This window comes from Periplaneta americana, chromosome 12 (assembly GCF_040183065.1).
Source record: "Periplaneta americana isolate PAMFEO1 chromosome 12, P.americana_PAMFEO1_priV1, whole genome shotgun sequence".
NCBI classification, from domain to species: domain Eukaryota; kingdom Metazoa; phylum Arthropoda; class Insecta; order Blattodea; family Blattidae; genus Periplaneta; species Periplaneta americana.
In genome coordinates this window covers 19,746,801-19,760,481 of record NC_091128.1, presented here as the reverse complement: position 1 = coordinate 19,760,481, position 13,681 = coordinate 19,746,801, and the positions used below count along the sequence as shown (strand labels likewise).

Below are 13,681 nucleotides of genomic sequence, written 5' to 3'. Positions count from 1 at the left end.
TTCATAATCCACCTCCTTTGGTTCTTCTAAATGAACAAGTTACATGGCTCTCTAGTCAAGAAGCTGTCAAATATTTGGGAATATTATTAGACACGAAACTTACATGGAATGCCCATATAACTCGCATTGTTACACTAACCTCTTCTAGAATTCGAAAATTATACCCTTTGGTTAATAGACGTTCACAAATTGGATTGGACTGATCAATGCTACTCTACACCTCGCTTGTACGACCTCTTTTAACTTATGCAGCGCCAATGTGGGGGACTGCAAATAAGACACACATGCATCGCCTACAAGTTCTCCAGAACAAGTTCCTGCGTACTGCAACAAATGCCCCCTGGTTTGTAAGAAATCAACAACTGCATCAAGAATTGGGAATTCTTCCACTAGAACACTACATCCATTCAATGTCAAAATCTTTCTTCAACAAACTTCCTGGTGTTCCTGGAGCTGTGACATATAACATTGGAGCAAAATCTTGTCAGCCATCTCGACTTAAAAGGAAACTCCCTCAAGACATCCTTCTTAGTGATACTGACGACTCTTCATAAATTTAACACAGAAAATCATAATATTTTTTTTTCACATAATTCAGAAAAATGTTTAATTAATTAATTTAATTTAATTAGAGGAGCCTTTAGAGCCAACCTCAGCATGATATTCTGCATGTGATATTCCATAATTTAACAGTGGTCTGTATAGCAAGTTTGCTGGTCGACCAATATTAAACATAAAAAAAAGAAGAAGCTACATTAAGAAATACGTTAAGAAGCATCGCCAAAGTGATTCTATTGTCACTAGTGGTTTTGTTAATATTTATAAGCGCTTTTATTTATTTGTTTATTTATTTATTTATTTATTTATTTATTTATTTATTTATTTATTTATTTTGCTTTTTTTCTTTTATTTCTTTTTTTCTTTGTTTTGTTTGTTTGATTTGTTGTTCATTTCTTATTTGTTTGGTTTGTCTATTTATTTATTTATTTATTTATTTATTTATTTATTTATTTATTTATTTATTTATTTATTTATTTATTTATTTATTTATTTATTTATTTATAACTCAGAGAGATTTACAATCGTAGAACTTCCTCTCCTACTCAACCCAGAAAATATAAGTACAAGAAATTTAGTTACATATTTCACGGTATAGTATGTAGGCTATACAGAGAAGCTTGCATCCTTTATTATTCAACAGTGTGACAAGATGTCTTGTTATAACTAAACCTTCATTAACGTTCGTCAGTAGTAATCATTTTGGCTATGGAGTAACGGTTAGCACGTTTGACGGTGAAAAGAGCGGACCCCGGTCAAATCCGGGTTCGGACAAGTTACCTGGTTTACGGTTTTTCCGGGCTTTTCCCTCAACCAATTGTAGCAGAATCGGCTTTGGACCTCGGACTCATTTCGCCATCATTAATTCACATACCATCATCCATTCGGCTAAAAGTCTCATTCAAAGAATGGGAGTGCCTCAGACTGCACTGTAAGCCTTCGGGTCTCTCTTTCGTAAAGAAAGAAAGTTAGAATAGCGATTTAATTAAATAATAGTAATTTAAGGTAGAGAGGAGCATTTCTTCGCAAATTAAGTGTTTATAATAAAGAAAAGTGGCAAGGGATTTGACAAAAGATTTCATAAATTCCTTGCGTTTAATGTCTATAAGGAATTAGGGAAATGGAATTAGAATAAATAAATGCAATTTTATCATTAAGAGTTGAGTGTTTCTAGTGAACAAAAATAAATTAGCTGTAAATAACAATAATAATAATAATAATAATAATAAAAATAATAATAATAATAATAATAAATATTTTGCTAGATCAAAGACATATATTGTTTTCTTTATAAAAAAAATCGCTCTAGCAATCCCAGAAAGAGTACGTACTCGTGCAAACCAGAAACATGGGAAAGAGGAGAAGTGTAATTATGATTCGAAATGCGTCGTAGGTCCAACGCCGAAAGTTACACCCAGCAGTCACTTTCACATCTAAAATTAACAGTCCATAACTCAAATTGTAGACATCCTACAACCTGTAAAAGCCCTTGTCTGAAACCATCTGTATATGTGAAAGATCGGGAAATTATTGTTGATCAGCGCTTGAAGTGAAATAGACATAACTTTCATGTAACAGGATCCGCAAAACAATTTAGGGCCTACAAATTTTCAAATCTTCGCCTTTGCTTGCCTACATATGTGTTATGTTTGGTTTATTTCGCTATAGTTGAATCTGTTATCCAATATAGTATAAATGGATGGGAAGCATTACAAAAATTGCTCTTCTTCCTCTAATTCTGTTGCAAAAACGTGTAACCAAAATTTGTTTGGAAAGGAGACTGGATTATCCAACAAACTTGATCCAATCCGAATTTGATGTTTTTAGCATTGACAAAATTTATACCGTAATCTTCAATTAAATTCTAACATAAAAATCGAATTAAATTTCTAGGTCATCCACATGATCATAATATAAGACGAAATGACACTCTTACTTAATTGAACCGGAATACTTCACATCTGCTGGTTTACTGCATAGTAAAAATTATAATCCATGTCCATATAATTCTATAGTAAAGCTTCATATAGGAATGGCTACTTTTAGTAATGAAAGGTTCAAATCCGCAATTAAACAACTCATATGACAGATTTCCATACTTTATAGCTATGTATAATGTATTGTAAAATAAGTTTATTCTTACCCTAAGTATACTGTTTCTCTCAGTTTTTAACTTTGTTACTATATAATAATAATAATAATAATAATAATAATAATAATAATAATAATAATAATAATAATAATAATAATAATATAATTAACCAGGCAGAGTTAAGGCCATACGGCCTTCTCTAACACTCAACCAAGAGTAAAATTGCTGTACATAAACCACCACAAATTTACAAAATACAGCACACACACAAAAAAATGAAGTATATAATCATAGTATAAAGTAAACACGGCAGCAGAAATAGGACATAATATAACATATAGAAAGAAAACAAAAGGCATAATAAAACGTGAACAGTGCCGGTAAGTGAAAATAAATTAGACATATAATGCATAAAAATAATAATAATAATAATAATAATAATAATAATAATAATATATTAATTATAATTAATAATAATAATAATAATAATAATAATAATAATATAGTAAAATAGAAAACAGAATAGAACATAATATTTATTAGATACATACTGCAAGGAAAATTATAACTAGCTCAAGTTATCACATGATAGACATCGCCCTACCATTGACGGGAAATATGCTAAAACAAAAACAGATAAAATAAAATCAATATAGGGTAATTAGAATATAAAAATTGTACCGAATACATGGAAACATGCAAAACAAGATTCGTCATACCCATGTTAGTTTGGCAACTCGTCATAAGATAATTTTATAACTTGGATTTGAGAGATTTCAAGTTTCGACAGCCCTTGACTTCAGGCGGTAGAGACTTCTAGTGACGATAAGTAGCAATAGTAAAGGATGAGGAATATAGAGATAATGTGTGGAGTGGAATTTCTAGTGTGTTATCGCATTGTAATCACTATGATTTGTTACTAACTGCACTAATAACAATGTTAATCCATCATCATTCTCAACATTTTTTCTCCACTCTGAAAGTATTATGTAAATTATCTCAATTATTACTAGTATTTTTATTATTAACTTCATTATTATTATTATTATTATTATTACTATTATTATTATCATTATTACTATTATTATTACTATCATGTAGCCTACTTCTTAAGTATTTTATCCTGGTGTTTATATGTTAGTCTACAAGATATGTATGTTTGTGATTTATATTATGTTAATACAATTGTTTGTATGAATCTGAAGTCTGACTAGTGTAATATGTAGCTAGTCGGCGATGTATGTAATGAAGGGGGAAAGGAGCTGGCCACCCTACCCCATTATCTCCTGGCTTAGTTGCCTCATAAGTGGTGCCTTCTTGGTGTCAGTTGTGAGGTTCAGAACTGTCTTCGGACAGTTGACTAAACAACAACAAATAACAATCCATCTACTCTTAAAAGTATCTGATTCTGGTATTAGAATTTTGAATTTCATTCCAGAAACAACAGAGATATTTTTGTGAATCATGTATACTTTGCGTAATGCTCTGATATTAGAATTTTAAATTTTAGTTTAGAAACAACAGAGTTATTTTTTGAGTTACGTAATATTTTGTATAATATTCCTGTTATTTTATGAAAAACAGAACTGTCTCCGAACACGAGCTTTGCTCTTTCAGAGTACTTTCAGGTAACATTTTGTGTTTTATATGTTATTATTAAATTAATTAATTAAATCCTGCTTTAATTGGCTAAGACAAATCCTCAGAAAACCCAATACCAGGTAACTTGTCCCAACAAATAATTTAAACCCGAGCCCTTGTGTTTCATAAACTCATATGCTAACCGTCACTCCACAGCGGTGGACAGAGTGATATAGCTTCTCTCTGGTTCGTTTAGTAGCTGGAAGTCATGGGGGTTACAAGACAAGTTACTTAGGCCCAATTGTATAAAACTCCCTGACTAAAGATCAACTTTGATCGAAGATCGAAAAGTAACCCGAGTTCAGACACTTCTTCTATTGTATAAAACTTTTCTGCGATCAAATTACCTTGGTTCAAATGCAATCTAAGTTCACGTGAAAAGGATTTGGCAACATCGCATAAACAGGTGAAATACGTGATGCGCGGACCATGTTATACAGGTTTGTTCAGTGTTGCCAATCTAGCGATTTTAACTCTTTTTCAACAACAATTTCTTTTAACTTTTAGATTGCTTAAATAGGGATTTAGTGATCTTTTTAGCACCCCATAGTGACAAAATGTAATCTTTCTTTGCTGATAATGAGAAATCTAGCGACTTTACAACTACTTTTTCACGACTTTCCGTATTACACTCTGTTGGAGACACTGTTTTTTTTTTTTGCAACATAAATAATGGCGGACAATAAGAAGAAGGTTGACTGTTCTCCAAGTTGTTATCATGTTATGGTGCTTGATACTGCTAAACATAATAAAGCTTTATAAAACGACAATTTTCGTTTAGTAATACAGTTAATTGAACATTTATGAATGTACCTATCATATCCATTAATAATTAATGGTTGTTATAAACATAATATAATTATAGGTTATGTTATTTGATATTGCTGAACACGATAGAGCCTTATAAAATATAAGAATGTTTGTGTATTAAGGCAAGAAATTGAAAGAAATGTATATATAAATGTACCTAACATATCTATTAATATTAATAATAATGGATATTTTATTTGCACAATCTATCACTCGTATAGTTCAAACAGAAAAGAAATAACTGAACTTGGATCATCTAACTTAATCGGAGAAATTTCTTCAGTCAAAGTTGACTTTAGTTTGAGACAAATTAATCTCAGATTAGACTTTATACAACACAAAATTCCAAGTTCAGCTGAAACAAGGATCAATTTAACCTCTGATCTAAGATTAAATGGTTTATACAATCGGGCCTTATTATTCTTTTTTTTTACGCCTTGGTTGGTAGTCATGCCACTCCAGAAATATTGTAGTTGGGATTTGAGTTGGATTTGGAATCACTGTTCGTTGTTAATGTGTGATGATGATTGACCTGAGTGTTGCGGGTGTACCCGTAGCCGATGAAGCGCTCATCGTGGGCCGGAACGGTATCGGGGGCCACGTAGAAAGGTTCGTACAGGAACTCGAAGTTCGTAACGTTGTGGTTCACATGGACTGCTTCTCCTTCGCTCTCTGCACTCGCCTGCCATCTGTGAAGCAAAGCACAAAGCACCTTTCAAAGCGCTAGTATCGATTCCTTGCGAAACTCTTACCGCAATGTTTTCAAATAATGACGGGACGTGTAATAGGTTCCATAGGAGTCATTCCACGTCAAATCGCACAAAATTATACAAATTTTGACCTTCATATTTCTGATTGCGTTTATATTTTTTACCAACTCTATGGGTGTAATAAACCAACAAGTGTATTTTTATTTCCCCCTAAGTCCACACGTTTTTAAAATATTACATGTTAAAATTCGTTAAAAATGTCGCACAATGCAACACTTAAAGCGTCATATTTCTGACGATATTAATGTTAAAAATTTTTTGAAAAATGCATTTAAAAGCATAAGGTACTGTCTTTTATTAAATATTTACTAACTAATTGTAATATAATTATTACAGATATTTTTTTATAATTCAATTTTTAAAAGTTATATATCAATGTGAAATATCCCTATTAAAAATCTAAAAAAAATTCCTGCTAGGTGCACTGAAGTATTCTTAATAATTGCAGAAAAAATCAGAGTGGGATCTCCAATAGTTTAATGGGAATTTAATTACTTACGACACAATGCGTAGTGGTCGGTGTAGCAGCAGTGGACGGGAAGCGTTAAAGCGCGCTGGGAGGTTTAACGGCGCTGGATGATTGACTGAACGTTGCAACATTACACCCAGTACAGATCAAGTCACCCGAGGAAACGCTGCTAATTTACTTATTATGATATCTTCAAAGATTTGTACATTATGCTTATTAAACGTTTCTTTTCATTCACACTTTAAATTTTCATTCGCCTACCATCTTTCTTGAAAGAAAATTGTTTTACTAAATCTTCAGTTTTTGACAACGGAATGAAAGAATGTAATTTTAATGTACCAGTTATTGGTTTTAGATTGTATCTGGCCTGCAAATTTTCAGTGTGGGTTTTGTGCTTATTCAATGGAAAAAATATAAATTACACGTTAGAAATGTTTTTTGTGACCAATCAAGCAGTTTTTTTTGTGTTGTTATAGGATCTTGTACAGGCTGGCTCTCGTGGCAAATCTTTTAACAGTTTCTCCAATGCCATCACATGGACCTTTACCATGCGACGTTGCAAAGAAGTGTCATTCATCACTAATTCCATAATCATCTTCTTGTAAGCAATTATTTTTAAAATTATTATTTTTTTTTTTTTTGTATTGTGAACTTGATCCATTGGAAAAGTAGATGATTTTTTTTTTCATATCATTGAATTCTTGCTATAAGAAATTGATTGCTTCGGATTGAAAAAAGTGAAAGGGATCGGTGTCATGTTTCATGGTTTCTGAGATGACAATACTTTCGTGACGAATTTCTGTATCTCCTTTGAAATATACTACGAAAGGATGTATTGTGGCTTGGCATATGTTCCAATGCACACCTTGTATTGAATCTTGTATTACAAATGAATAATTTTCAGAAAAGTCTGCAATAACTATGTAATTTTCAGGTTGTACATTTCTTTGCATTCCGTCAAAAATAGAATATGGCTGACTTTTGAAGGGATGAAGATGCATCTTCTACATGAAAAACTTTACATGGTAGGGAGCCTTTTACTTTTTGAAACTTTTCACGGGGGTATCGTTTTTGTATAGCTTTCTTTTCTTGATAGGGGATTCTATTGACATCAAACTCTTCTTTAATTCCTCAATATTAGTGATTTCTAGCACTGTAGCCATATAACTGCTAGAAGAAGAACTGGGATAATCACGTTCTCTGACCGCACTGTCATTTGATTCATGTTTATTAATATCACAAGAATTACCGGTTTCACATATAACTTCACCTGATCTATCCGGAAATTGATTGATTTTTACGGAACGAATCACATATTTGCACATTCAAAGACTCATTTAAATTGAGCTTTATCAATAAGTCGCGACTTACGCGTCTTAGTGTACTTTTCTTTTTAAAAGCGTGATTAGGAAGGTAAATGGATTTAAACACTTGTTATATATTACGCGATTTTTAACATTACTCATGTTGTATAGAAATCACGTCACTCCGTGAAATTCAAACCAAAACTGATTATTTTTCTCTTCTATATTTTGTCTCCTGCCATCTGTTTACTGCCATAAAATTTACTGCCTTACCCTGCCTTGCTATCATCAAACACTTGGCTATATTACAGTATAAACATAAGCACTGTGAAGGGCTTCCCCTTTTACCTGAGCTGACAATAATAAAATAACTTTAGATAAGATATTTACTGTTCCTTAAGGTATTAATCATTTGATGATTAGTATGGTGACTTCAGATGCAACGGGGCATTTCGTAAAACTTTCCGCGGGCAGCCTTCTAGCCTATGGTTGCAAGCAGTTCATTAGCTGGGCATCGCGAGCGCGTGCATGCTTCAGGAAAATAAATTGTTACAAATGTATGGGTGCCGATCCCACATTTATAAATGCAGTAGGCTAGTTGACAGATGATACATCAGCGAACAAGTCTATTTTTTTCTGATTTTTAACTTGGCTATTTAATATAGTAATTTTGCTTCGAAAAAGAAATGATTAAAAAAAAAATGCCAAATTTTAAATTTATTTGTGATAGGCCTAAAGTAATAAAAAGTGTTGTATTTAGTCTTTCAAATGCGCCAAACCGCAAATCTCAATTATATGTAGACACAGAGTTCCAAGTGAGTTTATATAACAGTGCGCGCATAATTTGCGTAATTTAAAATAGTCATAAGTACACAAATAAGTAATAATTGTGAAAATAAAACAATACGGGTCTCCTTATTTGACGTCTGGAATTCATGAAAAAAAAACTCGATCATTTCCGAGAAGGTCGTGTTTTATTGCTGTGCAATTTGACATGGAATGACTCATACAGCCCAATCCTTAATGCTACGGTGCCATTAGGTTCGTTCCAACAACAGTCAGGAACCGTCCTTAACTATCGTGAGCATGCGCAGTACAGAAAAAGCGTTCCAACACAATCCGAACCAGTCCTGAACCGGAAACATGTACTGTAGTCGGGCATTCCAACAAACTTTTGACATGGATTCGGAACGATCAGAAGTAATCAGCGGATTGAGGCATGCGCATAAGCTCACCAACGTCTCCTGGATACTGAAGAAAGACATGATCGGCTGTTTACATCAATGAGGTTAAGATGAAAAGTGACAGTGCAGACGAATAATAAAACCAGAGATTTAATTTAAATTTTCGCAAAAAAGAAAGAGAATGAAAATTATTTGGGTATTGAAATAGTTAATTACAATTTCAACATGCAACTTTGATTAAACGTATAATAAATAACGTACGTACATTAATAAATAAAAAAAATAAATTTGTAGATGAGAGTCGCCCACTACATGACATTAAATTAACGGAATTCTTGCCTTCCATATTTTTTGTCATCTTTTTCTAGCAAATTATGGAAATTCTATTTTCTGCAATGAGAATTAGCTGCGAAATCATAATAATTAAGCATCCCGTCCTTAGCATAGATAATCACAGTTATAGCATCTCTGGATTTAGTACATAACGATCCTTGAAAGCGTTCCAACAGCATCCAGTCCAATTTCAATCCCATAGCAGATGCTCAACTAGCATACGCATAAGATGATACAGGAACCGTACATGAACTGATCCATGAATAGGTTCTATTAGCAAGGAAGGATGAGGGAATTTTCACTGCACTGCTGAAATAAGAATTATCTCTGTTTAACCCAGACAAGGTTGATGATTCTTACCCACTGCATGTTTGAGTTAAGTTTTGGTAAATATGTGTAATTTATTATTATTATTATTATTATTATTATTATTATTATTATTATTATTATTATTATTATTATTACTACTAGACAGTGGATGCGGGATGACTTAAGGAAAAGTGAAGTTGTTTCATATCAGAGTATATGGCACGTGCCTCGCCGTCCGTCTTTTGTGTACCTGGCGAGTGCAGCAGCGTACAAAACGAAGCAACCCCGGTCCATTCATAATGCAATGTGTGCAGTTGTGTTATCCTGCTCAAGTATTTAGTACGCGTTGAATAGTAATAATATAATATAATATAATATAATATAATATAATATAATATAATATAATATAATATAATATAATATAATATAATATAATATAATATAATATAATATAATATAATATAATATAATATAATACAATATAATATAATATAATATAATATAACAACAATAATACAAATTATTATTATTATTATTATTATTATTATTATTATTATTACTATTATCATTATTATCAATAATTGCCTTATTGTTTTACACTTTGTTTGTCTCATTTATTTTGACCTGCCGTTCACATTTTATTATGCTTTTTCCTTTCTTTCTGTATGTTATATTATTATGTTTGATTTCTACTTACTTGTTGTTTACATTACATTATTATTATTTTATTCAGTTTTGTGTGTAAAATTGTGGTATACTTTGTAAATTTGTAGTGGTTCTTGTAAAGTAGTTTTACTCCTGGTTGAGTGTTAGAAAAGGCCATATGGCCTTAACTCTGCCAGATTAAATAAATTATTATTATTATTATTATTATTATTATTATTGTTATTATTATTAATAGTGTTGTGCTGAGCCATTCATAATGGCAAAACGTTAAATTCGCTCAGATATACGAACTGCAATTAAAAAGTATGAGAGTGACATTTTATGTATTAACGAAGACAATATCGCGTGTAATATATGTAAAATTCAAATAAAAACCAGAACAACTCAGACTATAGAGAAACAATGCAACAGTACATTGCACAGGAAATGCGTTGAAATGAAATCTGAGGAACCATCTAAGGTGGGTGCTCCTGTTATGGCCATGTTCCTGATATGGCCACCCCCTATTGTGAGTTAGTTAACCAAAAAAATCCGCTAAATTGCAGCAGGATCCAGTGAAAGGGCATCCTGGTATGTTACTTGACCGTTTTCCATCCAGTCAGGTCGGGCAATATGGCGTCAGTTGCCTGTTTTGCGGTTTTCATGTGACCTGTTCTTATTTTTCTCTGGTAAGTCTCCTTCGTTTTATGCATGTTTTTCAAAGATTTGTTTCATGAAAACCATAGTACTCCATTCAGTTTTTAATGTTCTGTTGATTGGTGTTGTCGCTGATAGCGTATCTTTTACGAGTTGTTCATAATCAAACGATTTTCATGAAAGTTTACCTGCTCCTGATACGGCCATATCAAATGCACCATGGCCATATCAAGTTCATTTCACTTTTATTTTTTTCACCTGACAAATTTACATGCCTTACAGCTGGGATTACGCAAAAATTTTGTATTTTAAGAAAAAAACTCAATTTTTTATGAAAAACCTGTTTTGACTACACGTTTGAATTATAAAAAGATTATTGAGTGTCATGTTTATTCATTTTATACCAAAATTATTTAATTTTAGCAAAACTGCGCTATCAAACTGAAAACAATCACGATTTGTAGAACATGGAACAAGGGTGGCCATATCATGTGCACGTTTCTGATATGGCCACTAGGTAGACTTTTGGAATTTGGTACTTTTTGGACAATTAAAGCTATTTTTATGGGGAAAGGATATTGTTTTAAGAAAGTCCATTAGACAGAGAACGAGTGAGAAAAAAAGTGGTTTACATTTTTTCAAAATGGCGGCTAGAAAAATTCTCAAACCTTAGCATGGCCATATCAGGGACACCTACCTTATATCACCATCATCATCATCATCATCGTCGTCATCGTCATCATCATCATTTAGTTGTGCGCGTCTAACGATACGTGCAACAAGATGCTCAGTACTTAATATTCCTCTAAAGAAATTGAGTGCTCCCCATTTTAGAGATTTTTTCAGAAATTCTCTCGAAACAAAAACTGTTTAAGCGATAGGCGAAGACGATTCAGCTTCGACAACTTACGAGAATATATCGTCGTTTACTGCAACGCTGGTAATTGTGCCGTTTATATTTCGGCACATCTTTCTTTTCCTTCCTATTTCTTTTAGATTTTTCTATCTTCATATTTTTCTCTGTTAGTTTTAATTATTCTAACTCTTCATAGATGGCTCGTAGTTTTTTCTTTCTGATTTAGTTCTTCTTACTTCTCGTAGATGGCTTTCCTCTCAACTTTCTTTTTTTATGCTCTGTTTCTGTTCCTATAACCTGTAATGAGTTGAGACCGAGGGAGCAGTTATTATTTGATCGGGGGAGCGGTCATTATTTTATAATAGCGCTTGCTGATTGGTTAAGACGGTGGCGTGAGTTAAATTTGGTCTGTGAAGGGAGTTTCATTTCGAATGTAGAGTTAGTCTAGTGGAGGGATTCGTGGAGGTCGGACGTGTGACAGGGTACGAGCTGCTACGTAGGCCGGGGATCGAACTGGGTTCGATAAGTCTACTGGAAGCTGCATAGTCCATGGTGTTGTGGGATCCTGTGAGTGTATCGCAGAAGATATCAGTCTAGTGGAGGGACTCGTGGAGGTCGGATGCGTGACAGGGTACAAGCTCCTACGTAGGTCGGGGATCGAACTGGGTTCGATAAGTTTACCAGGAGCAGTATAGTAAACGGTGTTGTGGGAATCTGTCAGTGCATAGCAGAAGTATTAGTCCCGTGGAAGGATTCGTTAAGGTTGGATGTGTGCCGGCAAGTGAGGGTGTTGTGAAGGGTACGAGCTGCTACGTAGACCGGGGATCGAACTGGGTTCGATAAGTCTACCAGAAGCTGTATAGTACATGGTGTGCGGGATCCTGCGAGTGAATTGCAGAAGATATTCGGGTGGAATTTAGCGGCGAGTTTTGGGATGCACTTATTAGCTTGTGCTGCTTTCATTTTCCTGACTGACTTGCGTTCAGTCTACCCTGGTGAAATACTGGTCGGTAATTGTATTTTTGGTGGATCGTTTTTCTAGCTGTGATATAACTAAAATCCTACCTCTATATACCATCAGTTCAGTGAGTTGCTTTTGGCTTATGTTTAATCTAGTTATTGCAGTCGAACGAATTTAAAAAGTATGGAATTCACGACGAAGGCACCCATTGTTGTGTGACGTTTGAGGGGTGACCAATTTGTATGTAACGGCTATGTGTGTGCTGAGTGATGGTTATGTCAAGGTTGTATGACAAGATGGATGCCAGCGTGGGGAAGCACCTACCTATGTAAGGTAATTGGCTGGATTTGGTCTACGCTACACTGTTAGCAAGATATTTTCTGTGCTACGAATTTATTTGCTTGTTCTAATAAATAGTTGTGTTTTATATAGTGAGTGTGTGTTATCACTTGACTACCTCGACACGCAGATTACCATCCTGATCATAACGATTCTTGGTAGGATCAGTTTATTATTTAATTGTTTTGTTTTCCAACTAACAAGTTTAGACGATTAGAAAGAGAGAAGCCGAGAGCGGCGCATAATTACATCAATGATGACGAGGACTGAACCTTGCAAGGTATGTACTACAGTATGTTATTTTTCTTTTCCTTCTGACTGTACGGATACATAGTAGCATTTGACGTCGTCTGTTTACGTTTAAGGGAACCCGTATGTTAAAATTTTAGATTTTCATGCATTTACATATTTTTAAGTAACTAGGCTGTTTTTGCATATAATGAGATAAAATTTTGAACACTCGTTCTTAAAAGTAGGAGAAAACATAATTTATAATTGCATATAAATCGACATAGTAGTTTTGGAATAATTCAGATGTAAATTATGCTAATTAATTATACATAATCAATTTGATAGGTACACATTTCAAAGAATGTATTAAGCCTAGAGACTTGAAACTTTGGAGGCCTAGTAATAATGCTTTTGGCTATAATTTACTACCTCTGCTAGAATGCTGACTTATTTCTAACATTATTTAAATCAATTTCATTTTTTATAATTAATTTACATAGAAAAACAATCAATCCTGTGTGA

The 13,681-nt window shown here is 33.3% G+C and overlaps 1 protein-coding gene across 8 annotated transcripts in view; it reads right to left on the bottom strand.

Moving 5' to 3' along the window:
* LOC138710214 (beta-1,4-glucuronyltransferase 1-like) overlaps nt 1-13,681 on the bottom strand; it is a 622,862-nt gene that overhangs the window by 133,222 nt on the left and 475,959 nt on the right. For all 8 annotated transcript variants that reach the window (XR_011335176.1, XM_069840870.1, XM_069840871.1 and 5 more), the window contains one exon: nt 5,634-5,790. Coding sequence is in view for 7 of the 8 variants with exons in the window: in XM_069840870.1 (XP_069696971.1) it covers nt 5,634-5,790 (157 nt within the window). In the remaining variant the exon portion in view is untranslated. The remainder of the gene's footprint in view (nt 1-5,633; nt 5,791-13,681) is intronic.